Source organism: Lepidochelys olivacea (assembly GCF_965140295.1).
Source record: "Lepidochelys olivacea isolate rLepOli2 genome assembly, chromosome: 7".
NCBI classification, from domain to species: Eukaryota; Metazoa; Chordata; order Testudines; family Cheloniidae; genus Lepidochelys; species Lepidochelys olivacea.
The window spans coordinates 21,200,095-21,226,413 of NC_140417.1; the positions used below are offsets into that span (position 1 = coordinate 21,200,095).

At 44.9% G+C, this 26,319-nt stretch overlaps 1 protein-coding gene across 4 annotated transcripts; it reads right to left on the bottom strand.

The window, feature by feature from the left end:
* Positions 1–340: 340 nt before the first annotated feature.
* On the bottom strand, positions 341–26,319 carry CFAP100 (cilia and flagella associated protein 100). 4 transcript variants are annotated; one of them, XM_084633048.1, is made up of 17 exons: positions 26,185–26,319; positions 24,132–24,231; positions 23,870–24,019; positions 21,459–21,545; positions 20,707–20,804; positions 19,396–19,588; positions 18,167–18,234; positions 17,267–17,430; positions 15,909–15,989; positions 12,069–12,250; positions 11,793–11,985; positions 10,353–10,425; positions 6,359–6,510; positions 5,176–5,311; positions 3,480–3,682; positions 1,845–1,938; positions 341–724 (listed from the first exon to the last, which is right to left on the bottom strand). In XM_084633048.1, the coding sequence occupies exons 3-17, from the start codon at positions 23,934–23,936 to the stop codon at positions 611–613; spliced, it is 1,905 nt and encodes a 634-aa protein (XP_084489174.1). In that variant the 5' UTR covers positions 23,937–24,019; positions 24,132–24,231; positions 26,185–26,319; the 3' UTR covers positions 341–610. The 4 variants fall into 4 exon arrangements, with proteins under 4 accessions (XP_084489174.1, XP_084489173.1, XP_084489175.1 ...); XM_084633047.1 differs by lacking the exon at positions 24,132–24,231; XM_084633049.1 differs by lacking the exon at positions 24,132–24,231 and having other exon boundaries at positions 26,223–26,307.

The following is a 26,319-nucleotide window of genomic DNA, read 5'->3' on the forward strand; positions in this document are numbered from 1 at the left end:
TGAGTAATCTTTTTGTTGTTGCAAAGATATATGCTATTGGCTTTAAAAGTAATGCTGAACAGCTTTTCATCTGCAGTGCTTGTGCTTTCATCTTGAATCTTGTATGTTCAATAGTCAGGGTGGAGCCTGTACTGAAACTCCAACTCCTAGAAGGGTGTTTCCTTTTGCGTAGGCTTTGGGTTTGTGACAAACATCTGTTTGGAACCTAGCTTTATCTTGCTGTAAGTAAAGAGGTCATCCACCTGTGTAATGAATGTGATTTCCTAAGATTCCAGGGATATTACGACTGACTTCAATTCTATGAAGAACCTTGTTGCTGACAACTGGCCTAGAGGCAAAATGGGGGAGAGAGTTCCGTTTATTTTTCTAAGTAAACAGTCATTTAAAGCAATGCCAAAATAGCTCTTGACTCACACAATAGGCTCCAGTGAAACGAACTACTCTCCTGGGGAGCAGGGTTAGCAAGAGAAAATGGGAAATTTTGTTTAATTCATTGCAAAAATTGTATATAATTCTAAGAATCCCAAACTAAAACATTCCCCAGTCAGGTTGGTACAATGTCTTTGTATCTCATTGGTGCTGTCCTTAATTTACAGCCTTATTCGGGGTCTTAAGTAAAGTAATAGAGAGCTTCTTCGTTCTCTTGATCAATCAGTCCTTGATCCTCATCTTCTTTCTCTTTGATAGGCACTGGCTCGGAGCGGAACATCAGCTTTCTGCCAGTCTGCAATGAACCAAAATGCAATGGTGGTGAGAGAAGAATAGGTTGGGTGCAAATGCAGGTCACTACCAATGTTTATATTGCAAGCTTGTGCTAAATTTTTAGGACATGTTACGGTCCCTCTAGTGTTAAGTTTGTAGACAGAAGGTCCCATAAACCCCTCTGGAAAAACGAGAGTGGGTGTCTTAATTCTTTCAGTAAGACAGCTCCTGGTGGCCCAGGGCTGTCTGTGTATATGCTATTGCTGATTATCTAGTGGCTAGATTTGTACAAAGGCACAGCACTGCAGCCTCCACATTCAAAATATCTAGTCTAACTGAAATAGCTATCCCATCATGGTGATGCCATACTTCAAATGGTGAAAGAAATCGGTAGTGAGACATGTAGAGAATCTGTTTTCCACTGGTTGGACCACATTACTTGGACTCAGACTGCCTGTGGCTTATTCCCCACTCTGCCACTGATTTCCAGTTTGACCTTAGGCAAGTCACATTGGCACTCTGTAACAAGTTACTCATCTGTAACATGGACACAATCACTTGTTTGGTGTGCAGCTGCATTGAGAAGTTTATGGCTAGATTCTTCAGTGGTAACTCAAACTGAGGCCCGTGGAAGCTGTGGCTCCTTACCGCTTGCGAAGAGTGGGGGTAAGATTCTGTCCTATGCGTCTAAGGTGCAGCACAGAACTCAGCCCAGGAGGATAAGTGGGGCTAAGGTGCCTTTAGGCCACATTAGTGCCCCCTTGATCCTGGGCTACTCCAGGGATTAGAGTGGCTCCAGGTGTAACTAAGTCCTGGGGGCCTACTTAAGATATGGCAGCCTCCCAGAGCTGCCCAGAATCCAGTGTTGCATACTACAGCAGTGCAACCACATCCCTTCCAGTGCTTCTGAGGGGCCCTCAGAAGGGAGCCTGTGGCTCTCTTGTAGTTCTTGTTCAGGGGCTTCCATATGAAGACAGGGATACTAGGGTCCCTTTACGCTACTCTGGCCCACTTCTCCATTGTGAGGGGCTGCAGCAGGGGTGAGGATCTCGCTCCAGATCCTTAATGTCTGTGTGCACTGCGATTTTCCATTAAACAGTGCAGTATAAGTGCCAAGTATTATCAGGAATTGCTTAGGTTACCTTTTTCTTTATATCCGCTTGTGCTCTTTCCAGTGCCCGTTGCAACCTCTCCTCCTGCAACTGTCTCTGTTGTCTTACTTTTTCGTCCCTCATCCTTTCAGAGCAATTGAGCAAAATGGGAATTAAAATGATGGACTTTGCCCAGCAGGGTATTTTTTTGACCCCAATTTTCAATAAGAAAGGACAAATCCCCCAGAGGTGAATGTTTTGTGATACAGTGCCCACTCCATTTAGTACACGGGAATTCTGCAGTGCAAGTGAGACCATTCTAAAGTGCAACTGATTTCTCCCCCAACAGTCTCTTCTTCCCCTCCCCCCTCCAAAAAGACCTATTTCATTTCTCAGTGGAGACAAAGCAGCCATGAACTGAACAGAGATCATGCTTCTATTTTGGGATCTGTCACTGACTTTCTGTGTGCATCACCTTCAGCAAGTTACTTGCCCTCTCTAAAATAGGGCTAATGGCATTTGTGGGGTAACGATACTTACCTGACACAGTGTGTCCTCACACCAGTGCAAAGTGAGTATAAAATGCTATCTGATCAGCCTGGTAGGGGTTTATACCCAGTTTGCCCTTGTGCAAATGACTACACAAAGTGGCAGGGCAATGGCGAATCTGATCCACTGTGCTCTGCATGAAAAGCACGGGGGGGTAACTGGTAATACAAAAATAATCTGCAATGACAGACTGTCCTGGCTGATTAAGTGCAGAGGGCTTCCTCTCTTGTATAGCCACTACAACTGAGAAGCCAGTGTGATTTCTCCCCCGCTCCTTCTCAAAATACTGCTCTAATGTTAAACCCTTTCAGTTAGGGTAACTTCATTTCCTGGCATTTTCTTTTTCTGCAATGGTGTGTTTTGTTTTTTTTTGTGGTATGGTTTTTGTTTTTTGTTTTTGTGTGTGCTTTTAGTCTAAATAACGCTCATGAAGTGGCACAATGACCTTTTTGAATTCTGAGGAAGGAGATGGGGGGAAGAAAGTTCATATGTTTGTTACTGAACTCTTTCTGACACTTCCAAGTTTCTTCCTGCAGCTCTGACCCAGACAGTGATCACACAGTCTGATCGCTGGCTCACTTCTTGGGATGTAAACGATCATCTCTATTCAGCTTCTCAAGTTGTCAATGAGAGTACATCTAATCTTAAGATCATAGATGCGGTGGGGAGGAGTATGGTATTTTCTACTAATGTGGGTTAGCACTTTGGGCCTTTGCAGAGGCAAAAAATTGAATTTAAAACATGCCAGTGTTGTTAAATTTCCCAAATACGGTACTGGAGAATAAGTTAGGATTTTCACACATGCCCTCCTATCTTTTAGCATACTATCTTAGCAAGAATGATCAGTATGAAAACATAGATTTAACTACAGCAAGAAGTTTTTTCTGCCTGATCAGTTTATATTTTGCTACTATTGTATCTCCTAATTTCTTATTAGAATTATGGGTAGTAATTAAGTATTGATAATGTGGGCTTTTTAATATACCTGCTATTTCTTCCTGATTAACTGACACACAGAAGCAATTCCACTGGCTTCTCTTTTTATCTTTTGGAGTTTGAGAAACATTAAACATTGAAATGCTGGCGTGATCTCCGTGAAACGGGTTGCACCACAGCCAGAGCAGAACTTCCTCTTACCTCATCCTCCGTTCTTTTTCTTTGGCTTTCTCCGCCTGCTCTATCTTTGCTTGTGGGACTCTCTCCAGACACTCCAATAAGTCATCTAGTTGGTGTTCTATGACTGTTAGCATCTGCAGGGTTCCCAGGTTGGCCTCGTTTTCTCCAATGCAACGTCGATAGACCTCCGTCACCTTTTTGTTCAGACTCACCAACATTTTGTCCTGGAGACAAGGTAAGGGGATGGTCCTCAGCTGCTGTAAACTGTCACAGCTCCTGAGGACCTGCCCAGCGTAATCTGCTTAAACCCAGCCCAAAAATTGAAATTAACATTTCAATTCCCTCAATAGAATTCAGTGCCTCATTTCACGTTTTGATACTTTCAGCATCTAGTTCCGTTACAGGTAGATTTTTGTATAGGGAAAGGATGGGTGCTAAAACCTCACTGACATTCTGTACCTTGGGGGAGCACCCTGTAACCTCCATATTCCTCATTTATATACAATTGTGATCTTGCATATAAAGCATGCCATGTGAGGTATCGGGGGAAAGGTTATGATCTGCTGAAAGTCACTTCATCTAAATATATATAGTTAAGGCATATGAAGTTATGAGATTGTGTTGTATAGTTGTCACTAAAATACGCTGTGGGTTTGGGAAGAGCCCAGATACTAGCTCTCCAGAGGCAATGACAAGGGAGGTAACCAATGCCCAGACGGGTGTCAAATAACCCATCAACAGCCATTGTCCAGCAAGGGAGCTATAATTCAATGACTCATCTACATAAGGCCACATCAGGGGAACTGCTCAGCCTTGCCTGGGGACTCAGTAATGCTCACCACACATGCCTGGACTTGTATCCTCCAAGCACATGGGACTGAGGGTATAAAATAGAACACAGTGGCCACATGCTGAGCCTTTCTCCTCCCCACATCTATGCTGCAAGCAACAAGGACACTCAGAAGACTAAAGACTCCAGCAGAGAAGACTGGTCCAGGTTTAAGGGACAAACTTGCATATTAAAGACTGCAATAGCCAGTGGGGTGAGAAAAACTGCTTAATCTAGATATTGCCCAGTTTAATAGGGTTGAGAGTTTAGACTGCATGCTTATATTTTATTTTGGTAACTGACTTTTTGCCTATCACTTAAAATTTATCTTTTGTCATCAATACATTTGTTTTACTGTTTATCAGTGAGTTTGCCTGAAGTGTTTGGTAAGGATGCTTGCTCAGGCTTTGCAAAGGCTGGTGTATATCCACTTTCCATTGATGAAGTAGTGAACCAATTAATAAACTTGCACTGCTTGTCTTGAGAAGTGCAAGACTGTATTCCTGAGGTACAAGGCTGGGAGCAGGGGATTTGGCTGGTGCCTTTCTCTGTGTGATGCATGAGTGGTTCTGGGAGCATTCATGTGATCTAGCTGGGTGTGGGGCTCCACGTGCAGTTGTGCTGAGTGATAACAGTGCCTGGAGGGGTTTGCTACTTGGCACTAGCAAAGTATTTTGAGAGTCAGCCCAGGCTGGAGAGTTAAGAGGGCACAGCGGTCCCACAGTCCCAGGCTGCACCCCAGGGATCCCATCACATTCACCACTGGAAATCTGAAGTCCTCTGTTTGGTCACAGGCTAGAGTTATCATGAGAAGAAGCAGGACAGGCTACTCCTAGACATATCCCTGCCAATCTCTCACTTGCTTAGGGTCTTGCTCTCTGCACACACCTGCACATCTGCTTTATACTCTCCAAAGGAAAAGACTCGTGCCTTCAATTCCAGGTCTGCTGCTGTCTCCTCTTCTTTGATGATGGAGGCTTTGAGTGTGGTTGCAAGCTGCTTCAGCTGTTTTATCTCACGGTCCCTAATCCAGGAGAAAAGGGAGGCGTTTTTTAAAAGGATCTTTCTTGGACACAACTTTCTTCCGGTGTCTTTGCAAACAATGGCTATAACTCCTCCAACCATCAGGTGGAGCCTGAACTTTGTGACATCACTTTCCTCTGTAAGGAGACTGGCTGGTAAATGCATTCAGTTGAAATTCTATTTCCAAGAGCTAGAGAGGACTCCAGGTCTCTGGAATAGTATTTTCTGTGCATTGGGGGTAGGAGTTAATTAAATGGTGAAAAGTTTCAATATGTCAAAATAGAAAGATTCCTACTTAAAAAAAACAAGAGGCTAATACACATCTAAACCATAGGATTATTATTAGTCATGTCTATTGCAGTAGTGTCTAAGGGCCAGCCGAAAGGGGCACCCTATATCACTTGGCACCGAATAAACGCAGAGTAGTAGAGAGTCCCTGCCCTGAAGAGCTTACAATCTAAATATACAAGACAGACATAGGTGGAGGAATAAAATGCCCATGTGGCTTCCTGCAATTTAAAGACTTTACACTTGGATTGCCTGTTGACTTCCACTAGAGAGGATTCTCATTGGAATTATCATGGATAGTAGTTTATCCTGTTGCTGTAGTTTATTCCTGGCTGGAAGTCCTCTGTGCAATGCTGTACAGAACCTTTTGAGCCTTAAATAGTAGCAACACATGGCGAATGATCAGGAGTGAAACAAGGCTCACTTGCTCACCTTTCCTTTCCGGAGCCTACCACACCAATTCTGTGGCCCCCTGTGAATAGGGGACCAAAAGACCAACTCAGAGCTAAAGTCAGCCCTCTGTGGCAGCACACAGACAGACCACTGCCCCAGTAGCACCCCCTCCAATCCTGTGGTGAAAAGGCAATGTGGTGAATGCAGTTCATCTGATTAACAAAGTGTAGGAGAGAGACTCCTCTTTCATCGTGTACGGCATGGCTTATACATTACTTTACCATGATCCTTAATGCTATGATCTGTGGCAGGGGAGACCCCAGGCATTCTAATGCTAGAATATATGCAGCCTCTTTCAGCCACTTACATTTTACTTCGCGTAGTGGTGAGAGTATGCCGGAGCTCATCCAAGGTTTCCTCAGTCTCCTGGGAATTCTGGATTAGGGACAGGTTCTGTTCTTCCAGCTCAGTGAAAATATGCAGCAGCTGCTGGGGATCAGTAAAATATAACTCCGGCTCCTGGGATGGGAAATACAGAATATGGGTGTGCATCCATCTCGCTTGGTGACTCTAATTTAGCAGTTTATTATATGAATGCTGAAGTTTGGTCTACACGTCATAATGTTAATATATAGTTATTACATAGCTTGTTACACGCAGATCAAGAAGTGTCATCTGTCCTAAAGAACTTAAATTCTAAATGAACAAAAACAAGACATGGGTCCATTGCTCAGGAGAGAGTGGGTGTGCGGATTAGTCATGGTGGAAAGATGAGAGAAAGAGTCCCTCGGCATGTTGAATTTTACAGAGGGCCTTGAAGGAGAGTGGTCTGGTTGGACGTGTGTAAGGGAAGTGCTCCAGCAATAAGGTTCAGCATAATAGAAGGAAGGCACAAAGTTGGGAATGAGACCAGATGATGGAAGGAGGAATTAAGGATTGGGAAGAGCATAGATGGAGATATATCAGCAGGAGCAGGCTTAATCTGAGGAGAGGGTTGAATTTGAAGCTGTAAGGGACCCAGTGCCAAAGATGGGATTTGAGGAATGGGGGGCGAAGTTGTTACTATGTAGGAGGATTGTTTTAGCAGCAGTGCTGGACTGATAGAGGCATGCATTTTTGGACCTGGCTCCTTGCTGTTTTGTTCGTATTGCGTGGGTTGGGTTGTACTTCCTAATGCCTGTGAGCAGCATTGCTCTAGAATTGCCTGCACAGCCAGGCAGCTTACAGACACGCCCCCTCCCCAAGCCATCAGTGCCATGGGTCAGTCAGCAAGATTTTACTGCCTTTCTACATGGCTTACTCTCTATTCACACCCCCACCCTAGGAGTTTACATGTCTCCTTCAGAGCCCCAAACAGGCCCTAGTTCCTCAGTCTGATGGGGAATTAAGGGGGGCTGTGGGCGCTACAGAGCTTGTGTTATAAGAAGGGAGTGCCTGTGACAAGACAGGGTCTCCTAGCATCTATATGCAGTTTGATTCTGATATCTGAAATCCCCTCACGGTTCTTCTCTCTGTTACAGGGCAGCCTGTTCCTTTAAGGGCAGGACCTGGCTCAGCCAGCTCAGTTCCAGGGCTCATCCCCTTTCAAGGTCCAGGAGTTGTAGTTCCCCAGCTGAATCACATGACTGGGAGGGGTCATGTGAGTGCAGGCTGAAAGTGGGACCTGCTATAAATGAGGCAGCCTTCAGACTGGGCTTGTCTCCGTCTATTGTTGCACTGATTTAATGGGAGGTGTGATTTTTTAAAATAAGTTTTATTAAACCGGTGCCACAGGTTCTGTGGCCACTCTTACTGTGCTTTAGTGTAGTCGATTGGGAACAGGTTTACCTTGAAATAAGCCACTCTGAAACCAGAGTAAAAGTCCATGCAAGGAGTAACTAAACCAATACATGTGTATGTATACAACCCCTCAGTAAGAGAGTGACCAAGCTGAGGCAAGACCTGAGCTGGTCCAAGGCAGTGGGTTGGAGAGACCTGGAAAGAGCAGCAGTTTGGCAGAGGAGGGAGAGGGCCTAGGAAGAGCGAAGCAGGATTGAGGGCAGATGCTGGTATAGGGTCCCAGGGATGGAACCCAGACTAGTGGAAGGGTCTGGGCTCCCCCACTGTGCCAGCTGGAGGTGATGTGGAAATGGCTGCGAACAGAGGACGGAAGCTGTGGCCCAGAGGAGGACCCCAGATAAGGTAAAATGCGTGCAGACACTAGGGAAGGCTTCTGACCCCATATGGAGACTGGGTGAAAGATTCTGGGTCTCTTCATTTTGTCTGGTCTTTGTTTACCCCATAAAGGAAGGACTTTTTGCTTTGGCTGGAAGATCCACCTACTTAAATCACCAAAATGTTAAAGCACCCAAGGGCCTGAACAGATGGGGAAATGAGATACCAAGCTGAGGTGAAACTGAGGCATGCATAGTTTGACATTGGACCAGGTAAGAAGCCACTATGTCCCAGTAAGAACCCATTATATTCCTCTCTCAACATTCCCTGTCTTCACCTCCCTGCAGTGAGGGTTTGGAAGGTCCTTTACTGCCCTTCACCCTCTTAATTATTGCTCCTAATGTCCGCAGGCATGAAGGTTAGGAAAGTAAAAGATTAAAGACAGCTGCTACCAATAGGCTGTTTGAAACCAGCCATAATTGGCCCTAGATGATGACTGAAGCAGAACAACAGTGAACATATTAACAATGCAGGGTTCCTTATACCAACGATAGCTGAAGTTGGAAAAGACTGCTGCAAGAGCCCAGGCCCTCCCTTTGCTCTTGGTTCCTATCACCTCCTGGGACCATATATCCTGGGCAGCTCGCTGCCCTCAAATGAAAAGAAAACCTCACTTGATTTTCTCCTGGGAGAGAGAAGGGGGGGGGGTGGGGAGTGAAAATCGCACATGACAAATGCCAGTCACATCGTATAAAGCCTTCTGGATTGGCACTCAGATGCTGCGGTGAAGAGGGCAGTGAGAGAACCTGAACAGAAGTGAGCTGTAGCTCACGAAAGCTTACGCTGAAATAAATTTGTTAGTCTCTAAGGTGCCACAAGTCCTCCTTTTCTTTGAACAGAAGTAGTTGAATTTTAGATCAATTTTAGGATGAAGCCGGGCACGTTGTCAGCAAAAAGGTAAGTACAGGGTAGCTGCAGCCACTAAGAAGCCCTCTGGGGCAAAATACTAAGGGGTTGATAGGATTTGGTATCCTACGTCTAAAAAGGCAGCTGTTAATGGTGCACATTTGGTCTGCTGCTGGCTCCCCAGGCACTTTCATGTCTTTACTTTCCACACAGCATTTCATTTTATTCTTAAAGAGGGAGGGAAACGTCTCATTTAATCAGCTGAGGTTCGTCTGGGCTCTGTGCAACCCGACTGCGGTGTAACATCCTTTAAGCAAAGGGAGTGATATACTTCTCTGTACAGATGTACTGCTTGCAACAAGTCTGGGCAGCGAATATCATATTTGGCATCAAAACATAACAGTTTAAAAGTACCTCTTCATTCAGCAACCGTCAACGTTTTTAGGACCTAAATTTCATGCAGATGCTGTGTTCTAAGTTAGAATGAATGGGTGATGGGACAGATTTTTTTTTTAAAAGGTGGAGGCTTACATACACTGATACAAGTGTGCAGTGGGGGGCAGTTACTACAACTGCAGGCACAAAAGGCCGTTTAGATGGCTGAATAGTCACTTGTGCAATACTCAGTTCCCATATGTAACTGTGGCTATTGCAGCTTTGAATATGTTGGCTTTCAATAGACATTTAAAGCCAAGAGCAGGCTTTTGGTTTTTGATCCGTGCCTGATTTAATGATGATGGGGATTATGAAAAGATGAGGTTTTAAAAATCTAATATTCACCATTTATGCTGCAAATTTACTTTTCTGCATTTTACTCCGCTCTGTCATTGGTCTGTTTCATTTTTGTCTCCCATGAGCTAGCCTCCATGCAACCCCCAAAAAACAAGCTGCATTGTAAGTGGCCTGGGAGCAGATGTTGAAATTTAAGGAGACCAACCACCACCTCTATTTACAGTTGTTTAAAATATCTCTTTACAAAACTTCAATTTTGGACTTAAAAAAAATCACTTTATAATAACAAAAACCTTAAACACATAGTCTGACTGGTGGCAAACTGAGCTGATCCTGGGTCTGCTAAAGGCAAAGGAAATAAATGATTCCCTTGGTTCAGGTATTTATATTACACTCATCACTAAGGTATCCTAAAAGAAAATAAGCATCCAGCGTTGTTATCATTAGATATAGTAACTCCACAATTCAGCAACTAATGGTTGGAAGGTATGGGAAATCAGCAAAACAAGCCACAGATGGAATGAGAAGACAGGTATCATGTCTGAGTAGTTCAACATAAGGCTACTGACCTCATCCTCATCCTCGTTTTCAGAGAAGGTTGTACTCTCCTTCTCCTCCTCCATTGCTAGGGCTGCAATGCTCCTGAAAAGGTATTTCCAGTGACAGGCACTTACAGAATTGATTGCTTAAGCCATGTTAAAGGAGATCTTGTTAGCTAGCAGCCAGACTCCTAGTAAGTTAATAACTGCAAACCACCTCTGGTTGTAGCTGTAAATAGCTGGCAATTTACATTTCTTTTGCATGTTACCTATCTGATTTTAAATATTAACTCCCTGAATATTCGCAGGGCTGGGTTCTTTCTAGGCTATTTGTTTTATGGTATCCCCTAGGAACCCAAGACATGGACCAGGCCCCATTACACTAGCTGCTGTACAAACAGAACAAAAAGATGGTCCCTGCCCCAAAGAACTGCCAATATCAGCCTTTCTGGGTTCTGTTCAGCTGTTGCAGAGCCATTTCCACTGGTATTGTAACAACAGATAGTCCTGAACCAAAACCACTAATTCCGAACACCCTCAACCTTTAGGGGAGTCTGGGATCCAGCTTTGGATCCGAATTTGACAGCTGAGCCCTGCTCTCTATAATGGGTTGAATCAAGGGCTTGATCCAGTGGTCTGTGGAGCAGTGGTATGGAGTGGGTCTGCATGTATGCTCCATACAGGGTTGCAGCAGTGCTCCTAGGCAGAGGGGTTTCCACACAGCTGGAGCCACCTGCAGAGTGTACATCCCTGTTCCCTATACCCTGCACACAGGAGAGAAAGTGGGCAAGTTGAAGGCATGGCAGAGTAATATATTCCAAAGCAGGACCCCCGGGCCATTAATGAACAGTGCAGCAGTTTATTTCACTGCTCCAGCAAGGAATAAGCCCCAAGTGCATGATGAAGAGCAATAGGGTGAGAGACATTGGACTGATGCCAGCAGCAGACCCTACTCATCAGCCCTTGCTGCTGCTGCTCCATACACTCTCTTCCATGTCCTCTTCATGCCACAATGCGGCAGCTCCAAACCCCCTCTGCCCCAGATCACTCCTTTTGGGGAAGTTTACAAATGGATCCGGATCCAGCAGATACCAACGGGTGCCACAGTATGCAATGGCAATTTGGTGAAGCGCCACACCTCTACCCAGAAGGAAGTTTTGTTGTGGGACAAGTGCCTTTTGCCCTAGAATACCACTGGGTGGCAGTCTGAGGAAACAAACACTTTAGCCAAGTGCTCAGCTGGTGTACATCTATTGAGATCAACTGGGCTATGCCAGTTTACAGCACTGAGAATCTGGCCCTCTGAGCACTTTGATTTGCTCTAATAAGAGAGCCAAACACATTAACTGGATGGTTTTCCTAAAAACACAGAAGGTAAATAATACTCACGCATACCTGTAGCTACTGTCATCTGATTGACCGCTCTCCTATATTTACATTGATCGCCTTCACCGGGTATCTCATACTTACTGTCGTCTTGCCGGCTGGAATTTAAAGCTTTGCTTTGAAGGGCTTTTGCTTGGCCTGAGGGATTCCCTTCTCTGCATGATTTGGCTTGGGGACCTCATATCAGGGCCTCCTGAAGAGAAATCAACAGTCTGACATCCTGTATAGCCGAGATAAGGCAACTTGCCACGTCTGGTCCGGGGTGTTGCATCCTGACCTGAACACAAGAGGAACAAATCCTTAGAAGGGAAGGCTGCACACAGTGAGGAATGGCAAGAAACTCTTCCTGGGAGAACTTACCCTTGGGCGTGATGGGAGAATGGGAGATTTTTTCTTCTTTCACTTCAGAGGGCATTTTCATTGCCTTTGTCTTCATCTGCTTTTTTTCATGCTCTTCCCGCCACTCCTTCGGAGAGAGCTGGTAGAGGAAGTTCTTGTACATCTTGTACTCCTTCAAAGTGTCTTCAAACCTGGATATCTCACTAGGATGGAGGAGCAAACGGGTTGCACTACATTTAATAGCAGTTAAAAGCACCATTCTGAAGAAATTCTATCCTGAAAGGCAGCTCTACTCTGACAGCGACTATGTCAAAATGGCACCGTCTTGCTCCACAGACCCGCTGCCTGTGTGCATTCCAAGTCTGAGCCACAGACTCAAGGCCAACAAGTTTTTAACTGCTGTTAGACCTGCACAGCTAAGAGGGAGCGAGCTAGCATCCATGTATTTCTTCTTGTGTATCCTCAACATAAGGGGTCACTCTGTTCTGACCCATTACCCCTGCACAGGGGGTCAGAGTACATTGATACAGGATGGGGAGCTCCAGAGGTGAAAGTAAGCCGGTACGGTGTACTGGGAAGAGCTGGTGTGCCACACCAGGACCGGCTTTCCCAGACAGCAATGTAAAGCCCTGGAGTAGTGGCGGCAGGGCTCCGGCAGAGATTTAAAGGGCCGGGGAGGTAGCGGCTGCCAGAGCCCCAAGCCCTTTAAATCCCCACCTAAGCCCTGCTGCCCAAGCCCCGGGGTAGCGGCGAGCCCTGGGGTAGCGGCGGCGGGGCTCTGGAGGGGATTTAAAGGGCCGGGGCGGTAGCGGCAGCTGGAGCCCTGGGGCCCTTTAAATCCCAGACAGAGCCCGGCCGCCGCTACCCCAGGGCTCGCTACCACAGCAGAGCCCCAGGCCCTTTAAAGCTCTGCCAGAGCCCAGAGCCCTGGGGTAGCGGTGGCAGCCGGAAGTCCCCAGGGCTCCTCAGTGATTTAAAGGGCCCTGGGCTCCACTGCAGGAGTAGCAGCTGGAGCCCTGGGCCCTTTAAATTGCCCCCAAACCCCGGGGTTCCCAGCCGCCTCTGCAGCTGGTAGCTTGGGGGTGATTTAAAGGGCCCGGGGCTTGCAGCCGCCACTACTGCAGCTAGGGCCCAGGGATTTAAGGCCACGCCTCTTCCGGTTGAGGCCACGCCCCCTGCTCAGGACTCCGGTGTACCAGTAAGTCCTTTAACTTACTTTCACCCCTGGGGAGCTTTCAACACACACTAGCCGAGGAGGAGGAGCTATGGAGAAGCCCTGCCTCTTGAAGCTAATGAGAAGAGGGGAGCTCTCCTCTGCTTTTAGTAGAAGAGCGGGTCTTCACTCCCCCAGTCCCACCTCACCCCTACTTTAACCACTGCTCCTCTGAGAGTCAGTGAAGGCACCTGTAATACACAGGTGTCCTCCAGGGCCTAATTTGGCCTGTGGCATCTTTAGCTGTAGTGGAGATGATGGATGAGATCGAAAGAATCCAGCTTGACTCTGAGAACCCAGCCTGGTTTGCAGGGCTGGCTTTGGCAAGTCGAGCAGATGTCATTCAAAAACCAGAGACAAAGCATGGAACCCCACAATGCCTTTTTTACAGAGCAGAAGCACACCTTCATGGCTTGCAGGAATCACGAGTAGACTATTTGAAATCCTGTAGCCAAAAAAAAAAAGTTAGGTTGGCACAGCACATGGTGAGGGATACCGCCTCTGTCACTTCTTCCACTGAATCCGTTCTGAAGCCACCACTCCAATTAGGTCCCTGTAAAGGCTCCCAGAGGAGATTGAGGGACACAATATAGAGCTGTCGGCTGAGAATCAATGCCAGCCCCCTACAATACAGAGCTCATAGGAGGATGAGGGCTGAAATGTCTTTCAGTTAGGAAAGATTTCCTGTTGCAGGCTTCCAGAAGAGGGGTTATAAACAAGATCAGGACTGGCTCCGTGGGCCAGTAAGAGTGCTGCCACATGAGAGAGTGGAAGATCTAATTCACATTCTGAGGTGCCAGGGTAGCTGGGCTGGGAGTGCCAAAGTAGCAAGCGTAGTCATGCAGGTTTGGGGGAAGGGAACCTTTATGGCCGAAAGATGGAGCAGTGTATTAATGAGCTGCATCCTGTCGTCCTTTGCTGGGCGTGAGAACTCTGAAGATGGAGAGAGTAATGAGTGGAGTGAGAAATTTGGTGTTTGGAGGACGCCCTAATCTCTACCTCAATGAGGAAACCAATAGCTTCATTCAAGTTTGAGATAGAGAAGACTTATTTCAGAGTAACAGCCGTGTTAGTCTGTATTTGCAAAAAGAAAAGGAGTACTTGTGGCACCTTAGAGACTAACCAATTTATTTGAGCATAAGCTTTCGTGAGCTACAGCTCACTTCATCGGATGACTTATTGGATCATCTTCCCTGTGCCAAGGTCAGGTTGTTCCGTACAGTGTATATTCCATGAAAAATACCATAATAATATCTTTTAAACCTCAGATCTAAGTGAGTCAATACTAGAGATGGGGACAGACCAAAACCTAGATATGGTCAGACCCAATCTTTTGGAAGTTTAAAATCCATTTCAAATGTCATTGCTCATACTCTGTCTAGCTATAACCTTTTCTAGCTATTATATCAAATCTATCTAGTTTCACAGACAGTGCAAGGCGTTCATCTACTATCCATCTACTCCAAGATTATGCAACAAGTAATGTAAATGGGAGAGCAGATTTTCCTTCTGTCTCTGGAGATGAAGGCTAAGTTTTCTGAAGATGAATGTACACAAAATTTGTACTGTATATACGATTACATGTATGTTGTGTAATGGGATGTCAATGGCCAATTCAGCAAATGCATGATCGTTTGTTTAAAAATACCCAATTTGCAGACATAATTGAAGTAATTGGGCGTGCACATTTTGGGGTGTGCATTCACACTTGGCCTGTTTTTTAAAAAAAATCAAGCTCCAAGAGTCTCCCAATCAACTGTGCAGGGCTTTGTGCAACGTTCTAACTCTGAGAATGGTCAGACAACGCCCTCCATAGAAGAACCTGCAATAAACAAAATCTCAGCTTGTGGTAGATCTAATATGGGGAAATCCCTTTTATATTCCTGACGTGGCCAGGTTCTGCTCTCAGCAATGTTGGGGTAAACCTGAAGTAGTGCTGTTGAAACAGCATCATGATAATTGAGCAACTGCCATGCAAACGTCTTGACACGCCAGTGAAGTCAAAAGAGTTAATCCAGATTTAAGCCAGCATCAATGAGCACAGTCCCAGTATTTTAAGGTAAAGCCAATGCCCACAGAGACAATCCCAAGTCTTCTCTAAAACCCTGTCCATGTTATGAGAGGGCACTATCGAAGTTTAATAAAAAAGCTTGATGACCAAGCTTTAGTGTTGTAATTTGAGAAGCTCAACCTTTCCTTTCTGTGTGTCATACTCCAAGGCTACAGAGTGAAATTCAACAGTGCCATAAACTGGTACATCAGTGGGGATGGCACCCACTTACACCAGGACTGAATTTGGCCCAGTTTTGATAATTCTCCCTGAGATTATGAGAACAACCTGACTGAGCACATGGATGGGGTAACCTGCCACCCACACAAACATTTAAGGCCCCTTTAAAGTTTTTTTATTTTTAGCCTGAGGAAGGGTGGCGCAATCGGCTCAATGTTATCGGATTGCATTACAATGTGATGACATTGCAACATGAAGTTGCATTGTTCCATTACACAGCTATTGTCTCATGACAGTTTGGCTTCAGATGACACTGACAGCACAAACTTTTAAAGGTGGCAGCCCTCAGGATGCAGCTCCTTAAGGTCTGTTAAAGGTTCAAGCTATTCAGTGACACTGTTCGCTGGGTGATCGTTACCTTTGAATGCTCATCATTTGTGCAGTAAGCTCCCGGATCTCGATTATTTTCTCTATCTTTGCTTTGGTTTCTTTTTCAGCACTAGGGAAGAATGCATAAAAATAAGATTGCAAATGTGCATAGAACCACAGTTGTAGTGGGGTGGGAGAGAAGTGTACAGAATAGAGGAAACAGATGGAGCGGCAGGAAATCTTTATTATATCTGAAAATGTACTCTGCCGACTCTCTGTTGTGAAACTGCTTTTGTGATACTCCTGGTCTACTGGATTGACATCAAACTCATGTCACCCAGCTCATTGGCAATATGAACAAACCAAGTCACCTTTGAGCCAAGACCAGAGCTGGGGTTAGGGGTGGGGGACGAGTGAATGGGGTTAAAAGAATTTCAGATCAAAAGGAATGTTCAAGTTTGCAATGAAGAGAGATGGCAAAAAAAACCATCTCCTTCCCCCATTTCCCATTGTAATTTTAAACTTTTTTTTAAAAAAAAATTCTACTATTTACTCACGTCTGAAACAAGGGGATTAGAACCAAGTGTTCCACCCAGACTTTGAGTTACCAGTGACACTATGGTAGATCCATGTAAGTAATTATTATGTTGCAGTACTGGACTCAGCAAACAGAGGATAACAGTAGTTGTTGAGACATGGAGGTACGGGCTAGCAATCAGAGCACATACCCAGGTATCCTGGCATGCTAGTATTCTTCTTACTAGCCAGTCCTGAAGGCCTGTGCTGCTACATCTATACTACCATTGTCACTTGTGCTAGCTAGATGAAAGCTATCCCGGGTAGGCCTACCTGTTCTACAATCACACCTTCACTTACAGATTCCCTAAGAGGTCCCTGAGGGCGGGACCTTTGCCTGGGGATTAGACTATAGTGGCATTGCTGCATTACAACCCTTATCAATGGGCAGGGTGGCTGCCCCATCGATTAAAGCAGCAAAAAAAGGGGCCCAGTCAGCAGCTGTTTGAGGAATCTCCCAGCAGCCCCACTGCAGGTGTCCACCCCCATGCAGGGCAGCAATAGAAACAACCTTCACAGGGTGGTGAATCCCCCTTTGGACTCAAACTTGGCTTAAGCCAATGATGTCGCTTGACTGGGCAGTGAGCCTGAATCAATCAATCTTAGAGCTCTGCAGGGAGAAGTCTGGGTCTGTGTGTAACCTCTAGTGTGGGTACCCAAACAGACGTGCCCAGAGACAGGGGCATGAACCTGCCGCCTTGCCACATGCAGAACTCCCAGTGATGCTCCTGGGAGCACTGTGTGTGCAGCAGAGACCCTGGCTGGGGAGCCCCTTCGTGTCCAGACATCCATGCCAAAGCGTCTACGCGTTGCCCCCACCACTTGCGTTACGTTTTCAGCGCCTGAGCAGAGTTTTTATCGTTCTCCTTCAGGAACTCGTCAAACATGGCGGCGTCCTTCTCCAGGTACTGTTCAGCCTTTTCCAGTTTTGCTTCCTCTTCTGCTGCTAAATTCTCCAGCTTCTGAATTTCATCTCTCTTTATTGCCACAGCGTACTGAAATCAACCCAAAAGGGCAACACGGTGACTCATGCTAGCTCCTCACTCCGCTTGTTCCTTCGAATTCTGGTTTAGCCTGGTTCTTTTCTGGCTGCTGCAAACATTGTTACATCAGCCACAAACATACACACGGCTTCACAGTGCACCTTCGCCCGGAGGATCTCAAAGCACTTTGACCCCCATGTGCTGATGGGTGGGCTGAGGCAGGGAGATGCTTAATGATTCACAGAGCAAGTCAGTGCTAAAGCTAAAAATAGAACTCAGGAGTCCTATAACCCCCTTCCCTGCTCTAATCACTAGATAATACCATTGATTTCAACTGAGTTATATTGGCATAAGATGGGAGTTGTATTTGTGAATCAGGTCCAATCTGTCCACACACTTACACTGTCATCATCACCGCAGTGTCCACGCACATCACAGTCATTAATGACTTTATTCTCATAACAGCCTTGTGCAGGGGGGAAGTATTATCCTCATTTTACAGATGAGGAACTGCGGCAAAGGGACATTAAGCGATTTACATAAGATCACATAGTAAATCTGTGATAGAGCCAGATATCCTGAGTCCCTCTCCAGTGCCTTAACCACAATACGAACACACTCAGCTAACGAGGCCTGATTAGCACCTCCCTGCTCTAACCACAGGACATGCTGCATATGAAACAACACACAAGGAAGGAGCTTAAAATAGGTTTTACATAAATCACATTCGTAAACCAAAGCCAAATACCTGCAGCAGAAACATCTGTCGCTTCTTGTCTATGTATTCATGGAGCATCTCTTTTTCCACTTGCTGGTCTGAAAGCATGAGACAAAGTCGTGCAAGCTGGAGGTAGAACAAGTAGTCAAATGACCCGACAAAAGGAGGCGTCTATGCAAAATCGCATTTACTAGCGAGAGCTCATTGGAATGGGCATGGGCGTCTGCACTTGAGGCCTAAACGAGCAGGTACAGAATTAAGCCAGCTCACGCTGGGTGTCTTTGTCTGCTGGAGGAGGGAAAAAACAGGAAGTTGAATGGTAACAGAAAGTGAATTAACTTTGTCCTTGATTAGGAAAAGGAGAAAAAACTCAGGAGGCTTCTGGCACTTGGATGGAGTCACAGGGTTGAATCAGGATAATCTCTGAAGCTGAGAGAACTAGATAATTCATTGCTTTAAAAAGCAAAGTGCTGAACCTTTGTGGTTTTCAGTCTTTGTTATTCAGGTTTGTGCTCATCACTGCAGTTAGTGCCAAAGCAAAAAAAAATGGCTTGCAAAGCACGCAAAAACAAAGCAGAATTTTACTTGCAGAGGTAAAACCTTGTGCATGTATTTAGCAACAAGAAAGTACTAAGGATGCTGAGGTGGAGTTCCTGGACTGGTTCTCCAATCTGTTACACTGGTTTTATACTGATTTGAATGGAGTTACACCTGCATGAAACTGGTATAACAGAATGGAGTGTCAGGCCCCCATAAGGGCCAAATTAAGTCACATTGCATTAATGGCAAAACTCCTATTGACTTTCATGGGATCAGCATTTGGCCCTAAATGCAGACAAATATAACCTGCTGGATCATGGTGGAATGGAAATATCTCCATGACCCACAGCCTAACCTTGAGCCTTGGGAGCCCCAGACCAAGCTCTGTAATGACTCGCACCCCACGCAACACTATTGATGACAACTTTTTGCACAGGGTTTAAGATAAGGCAGAATTTGGTCCACTGTGTTGTAATAAATTTCTCTGTGTGCCACATATAAGTCCTTATGTACATACCTATGGTAGAGACCAGGTGCATGGATATTGGCCAGCTATGATAGACGACTGTGGTGCCTGCATGCTAGAGGAACTCAACTTAGTGATCTACGAGCTGCTTCTGAAGTGAACAAGAATATTTGCAACTCTCAACCCTTCTTTGCTTCTTTGTTACAGTCCCACAGAGAACCTGATGGGATGTTAAGTCTAGCAAGTTCTCTACCTTTGGTGACTGCTATCTTCCAAGAGATACTTTCTTGGAGAGCTTTCAGTCGCTTTGCTTCTGCTGCCAGTGCTCTGTCCTCTGCGTCCTCCTCCTTCTGGAGCTCCTTCTTGAACCCCGACTGCTTGGCATTCATCATAGTGGAATAGGTCATCTTCTCATGGACTTTCAAGGTCTTCTTTCGCTCACGTTCCTAGGGGGAGACTTCAGTTATGTAGACAAGTTCTCCTAGTCAAGTAGTCTGTCCAGTACACTCTTCAAATGACTCAAGAGATTATTTTATAATCTAACTGATCTCCCCACTAGTAAGCTTTTCTGATATTTAAATTGGCTCAATTTCATCCTATTACTCCTAGTGATACTGCCTTGGAGCCACCAAAATAATTGGTCTCATTCCTTGAAGCTGATACCCAGCAGTGTGTACACTGTTGCTACATCTCCTCCCCTGCTAGATTTTAAATGTATGTATTGAGTGCCTCGTGTTTCCCTTTGTGGGTTATTTCTGAGGGGGGGGGGAACTGGCAGAGTCTCCTATCCATTCTTCTATTACAGGGCTACCATTTGTCCCCCTACTCAGCAGAAGAGGCTGATCTCGGGGAACTTCTCAAATGTAAGGGACATGCATACAGAGGACTCTTGCCTCCACAGTGCTGCCTGCCTCCTGCAGTCTCTTGAAAGCACAGACCCTACAAGGGTTGTACTACTATGGACTCCCCTGTGTCCTTCCCCATTTGTGGTTCTGGAGCCCTGAGGAAACCCCTCCAGGTCTGTGGGGAAGAAGGAAGCATACCACAGAGCCAGCTCTCCCCAACTTCCAGGCCTCACTAGTCTGCTCTCGGGGTTCCAATTCCCCTCCTCTTACGGACAGAAGCCTGCAGCCCTAAATTAATCTGTCAACCTTAGCATTCATTTAGCTTGTGGTCCAGCACAAAACCAGCATTAGTATATGGGCTCTCCAAGTCAAGGGATGAGTCTGATTAATTGTAAAACAGGAGATCTGTAAAACCCAAGGCTGCTACAGAAATAAGTAATCCCAGTAGCCTCAGGAGCCTCCCACAGGAATGGGAAATCCACCATTATATAGAAGGAAAGAAGCAAAAGAGCAATAAAAATAATCTTCAAATACCTGCCCAGATTCTCAGCTGCTGTTAATCAACCTGGCTCCATTGACTTCAGTGGAGCTACTCTGATTTACACCAGCTGAGGATCTGGCCTGTAATGTTCTTTCATACAACAAGTTTTGTTAAGGCTGCCATCCCCTTTCGAATGCACTGCAAACATCTTAGCTTTTGCCTTAGTTGTTATACATACCACCTTAGCCCTTTCTCTTTCCTTGTCTCTCAGTAAGAAGATATCCATATCCGAAGGGATTTTAAATGGGTTTTTCCACATCGGAAACGCCTCATTATCTATGCACACAGCAAGAAACAGAACTCGATTAGCAGAATCTCAGTGTGGTGATAGCTAAAAAGGCCAATTTCAAAATATAAAATTCATGGGCAGTGTTTTAATCTGAGTTACCTCAGCACTATCCAACATATTTTAAAGGGACGCCGTCAATGTATAACCTGGTCCTTTTGCTAGGGGAGATGGGCATTTTAAGAGTAAACTGTTCCTGAAGTGGCAAATTCACAATGGGCCAAATACTGTGTTTTGTCCTGAGGTTTTACTGTCCTTACTAATTGTTTACAATGGACGTTTTGCCTTGAGTAAGGGCCTCAGGATTTGGCCATATTAAAGGAACTTCACTCTATCAGAGATCACTATTGATGGGCCCTACGGGGTATAGTTTTGGGAATTAGCACATTTGCAGCAGTTGATCTTTTGGGGAGGCTGTGTTGACAGAGCAGAGATTTTACTGTTTAGCTACACCCACCTCGCTCTCTCATCCAGTTCCAGTGGGCCAGTTCCTGAAGTCCTTACCCAATGTTTTACTCAGCTAAAGCTCCCACTGATGACATTAGAACCTGCCAGACTAAAGGTTGTACAGCAACCTGAATAAGCACCTGTAGATCTGGCACGTGGTTAACAATTAAAAGCTGAAAAGAGTATCAGGACCTTACCTGAAAGTGAAGACTTTGTTTCCACTCCAGAGTTGGTAGAGGGAACCCCAGAGGTTGGCACTGTTTGCCGAGAAAATGTCCTAGCCTCTGGTTCAATACAAATTAATATTCAGCCATCAATAAATCAATAGTAATAAGCAACATTGGCAAGAAGGCAGGGCAATACTTGAATCCATAGACTTAATCCCCAAGTCTTGGCATTTCCTTGCTTTTACAGACATCAGAAAGGGGGCTTTTGTTACCTTTTAATTTCTCATAGAAAGATGCAACAGTAAAGCTTCTTCCTATCTTCTGCAGGATGCTTGGGTTGAGCATGTTTTTCAAACATTGATAGTAGGGCTTTTCCAAAGGGAAATTAACACAATACCCTGTTGTCAAATCAAGGCCACTTTCTGATCAGAGAGGGGCTATTTCTCACATCTTGTCCTGAATCTTGGGGTGACTTTGTAATGTGAATGAAGATTGATTACAGAGCTCAACCATTAACTCCTTTCACTAGATTTTAATGAAATTATAACCCACGGCCTTTGGACAGAGTGACGGTACCATATCTGCCTGTCTTAAGGAACCAGTACATCCATAATCTAGGGTTCCTTTCTGTAATATAATAATATGTGCAGTGCACATATAGGGCCTGAGCTGAACCCCTTTTAAGTCAATAGGAGTGTTTCCATGGGCTTCTATGGGGTTTGGACAAGGCCCACAGGTGCAAATTTTGCCATCAGCAATACAAATCCAAATAACTCAATTGACAACAGTGCAGTTATTTTGGATTTACACAAGTAACTCAGAGTGGAATTTGGTATACAATGTTTTAAATGCCCCATAGTGGTACTTCCAATTACATTACTATGTAGGATGGGAAATGCCTGTTGGACTATACCAGAATGCTTAATAGGAACTTGAACAGGTTGGTTTTGGTGTTGTGTTTCCTACATCCAAAGAGCAAAACATTCACTTGCAGTCTAGATTAGTTTTATTTTAGATGAAAGAATATAGCAAAGAAAGAACAAATATCAAGTCTCCATAAGAAAGGAAAAAGAAAGCATCTCTCACTCTGTAATATCTTCTTTTTCAAACCCCTCACTGTCCCACTCCCAGCAGATGGTTGGGCAGACTTTTTACATTGAAAAGGTGGAGAAACATGATCCAATGGGTGAGTCCTTGATAGTGGGAAGTGAACCCCGTGGACGCTAGAGCTAAAAGCTTGCACCACTACCACCTAAACTAGCAAACTCAGCTCTCTTAGCCAGCACCTGTAGAAAACTCAAACTTCTATGTGATCCAGCCACAAGAGGGGGACAGAGAGCCACACTCAGAAAGTGTGGGTTACACACAGAAAATAAAGTCCAAGGCCTGGTCTACACTACATGGTTAGGTTGATGTTTTCTGCCTTGCAGCAACCTAGCTGTGAAAAGAACAAGGAGTCCTTGTGGCACCTTAGAGACTAACAAATTTATTTGGGCATAAGCTTTCATGGGCTGAAACCCACTTCATCAGATGCATGCAGTGGAAAATACGGTAGGAAGATATATATATACACAGAGAACATGAAAAAATGGGGGTTGCCGTACCAACTCTAACAAGACTAATCAATTAAGGTGATAATAATAGCCCACCTTAATTGATTAGTCTCATTAGAGTTGGTATGGTAACCCTAATTTTTTCATGTTCTCTGTATATCTATATCTATATATATCTTCCTACTGTATTTTTCACTGCATGCATCTGATGAAGTGGGTTTTAGCCCACAAAAGCTTACGTTCAAATAAATTTTTTAATCTCTAAGGTGCCACAAGGACTCCTCGTTCTTTTTGCTGATACAGACTAACACGGCTACTGCTCTGAAACCTAGCTGTGGAAGAGTCTCCACTTAAATTTGTTTCCCGCTGACGTAAGTGATGTAGTAACCATTGTAGTAACACCACCTCCCCAAGCGGTGTAGAATCATGGTCAATGTAATTAGGTCGATCCAGTGTCAGTGTAGACACTGCGTTGCTTACATCAACTGTTCCTCGCTTTCAGGAGCTGTCCAACAGTGCCCCACACTAACAATACAATTGATACAAGCACTCCTGGTGAGAAGCTGCACTGCTGACACGGGGAGCCAAATGTGCATAGCCCCAAGCAATTTAACAGCTGCACTGGTTGTATGCCGATGTAAGTTAGGCTGACATAATTTTGTAGTGTAGACATGGCTTTAACTATGTATACCACTTTTGGGAAAGGAGGGACAAAATAAAACATAGGGGGTTTGTTAGTAATAAGCCTTATGGTCTCTGTCTTTCCTTAAAGACATGAACATTCCCACGCATGCCATACACCACACTTCTAAGTGCTCCAGCCAAAACCCACATTTCATCATTAGATTTATGCTTTGCAAGCAACAAGTTACGAATTAAAATTCTTACTGGAAATGGCTCCAGAGCTGGACGTTTCCTGGGACACAGTCAAATGCGAATAGGACACCACAGACATGCTGTACGAATTCCGTTCTGATGACTTCTCGGGAAAGGTTTAGATGGGCAGTTGGCTGAGTTTTATATTTTCTGCGATAGAACCTAGGGGGAAAGCATAATGATCACAATATAATTATCTATAATGTACAGACAGAAGAATGATTGTAGTTTATCATCAAAATTCACCCACAATCAACAGACACAATTGCCATGCCTCCTTCCTTTGGAAGGTGACTCCTTAGGACAAGTTCAGATGGGAATCAGTTGCACTGGGGTAATTCCACTAGAGTCAGTAGGATCACTCCAGACGTGCACTGGCATAAAGGAGAGGAGAAAATATTGACTGCCATTTGCACTGGTTTTAAGGCTATATTTTAAGCAGTTTCATTTGCATTGCCACCTACGCTTAAAACAACCTCCCACTTCCTGTACAAAAAGTGGTCTCCACCTTCCCTTTCCAACCCTGCCCCTTAAAACCCCAGACTCCTTTAAAGAAGCTTTCTCCATCACAGAAACTGGCTTTCACTCTCCTTCTGCATTAGGTCCAAACCACGAGTGTCACTGGGTTAGCACCAGCTCAAAAAGAAGAAAGTTCCCTACAAAATCACCCTTCCTGCAGTATCTGGGGTTTCTGTAGGGCTAACCCTGTTTATCTTGTGAGCCCTAAGCAAATCCCAACTTGGGTGGTAGCTGTGTAATCCAAATTCTGCTGCATGGTGTAAGAAATATCTTGGTCATGCAGGGCAACTGGGCAAACACAACAAACCCCTAAAAGTGCAAACCCCTCAATGCTCACGTGGCTATCTATAATCCAGAGCTGTGCTACTCCAGAATGCAAAGTGCCATTTGCCCGGTGCTAAGCACTTTCAATTCCCATTGAAATGAATGAGAGTGGAGAGCACTCAGCATCTTGCAGGGCTATATATGTGTGCACTAACCATTTATCTGTGACGTTCTTTGAGATAAAAGGTGCTTCATAGGATAGTGTTACACTGAGAAAGACTGATGAGTGCAAGGATCATAAGTCTATTTGAGAGTGGGTGTGAACGCACCCTTCACTTGAGATAGTTGTAAGAAGCACTTCAGGACCCACACCTAAAAAAAGAGCTAACAGAATCTGCCCAGAAACTAACAACATGGTGAGGAGGGGTCCACTGGGTATTGTGACCAGGTATGAGAAAGAGAGGGAAGGCAGAACACAGAGACAGACAGAAGGAGCAGCTGAAAGCGCGGTATCTGACCCTGGAAGAAACCTTGGGTCATGGGTGCAGACTGAAAAGAATGGTCTTGGTGCTGTGAGAAGAAGCTGCTTCCTACTGTTTGATTCCGTGTGCATTCAGAGAGACAGGAGGACTTTGTAAATAAACAAAGCTGTATCAAAGAAATGCCTCTCACCGATTTCTGTTCCCAACGGGAACATCTCCAAGGCTACAAACTTCCACTAGCTGCTCGGGCCAAAAAAGGGGCAACAATAATAAGGGTCCTTCTTTAACCCTGTTCCTAAGGTGTGGATACATTTTTTTTCTTTTATAAATCTTATTATAGATTGTTTGCACAGCACTTTGTAAATTATCTAAAATGTTACCTAAGTGCTAACAGGGTTAGTTATTAAGATCCATAATGAAAAAATGGTATTAAAATCATTTGGTGTCTCTTTCACAACCTTTGACATTTTAATGGTTCCACAGGTCTATACCGTCACTCACTGGTGCCAAAGTCAATTGATAGGGAATTACCATTTTTAGTTTACTGATAAATTTACCTGCCACATTTCCCTAGCATTAAGGTGCAGTGCACAAAAATGCTGAATGAAACATACACAATCAGTCTAGAAATAGAATTAATAAGATAAAATGTAGGTTAGTTTCCAAGTTCCCAGCGCATTGGATGGGCTCAAGTCTTGAGCCAGCAGCAGGTAATTGAGAAGCAGACGGGTTAGGTTTCCCTGGCTTCCAACAAAACACACACACATGCATACACACTCACCCACCCGCAGGTAAATCATAGAATATCAGGGTTGGAAGGGACCTCAAGAGGTCATCTAGTCCAACCCCCTGCTCAAAGCAGGACCAATCCCCAATTAAATCATCCCAGCCAGGGCTTTGTCAAGCCTGACCTTAAAAACTTCTAAGGAAGGAGATTGTAAGATTCATCAGTGCATGGAAGTTCCTAGTGAAACATACTAATGCCTCCAACTTTCTGTCTCAGTGAAAAGCTGTATTTGCTGTTAAAAACCGTAGGAGGGGAAAACGCAATAAAAATTATACCTCCCTTCTTTGGCTTCTCGCCCCAGTGACTACCCTACCCGCTCTGATAGCAGCGTGGGTCAGTTGCAGCCGGGCAGAGCCATGCACCTGGAAGAATGGCACAGAACCGTGCAGACTTTGGTTAGCTCCGCGGCT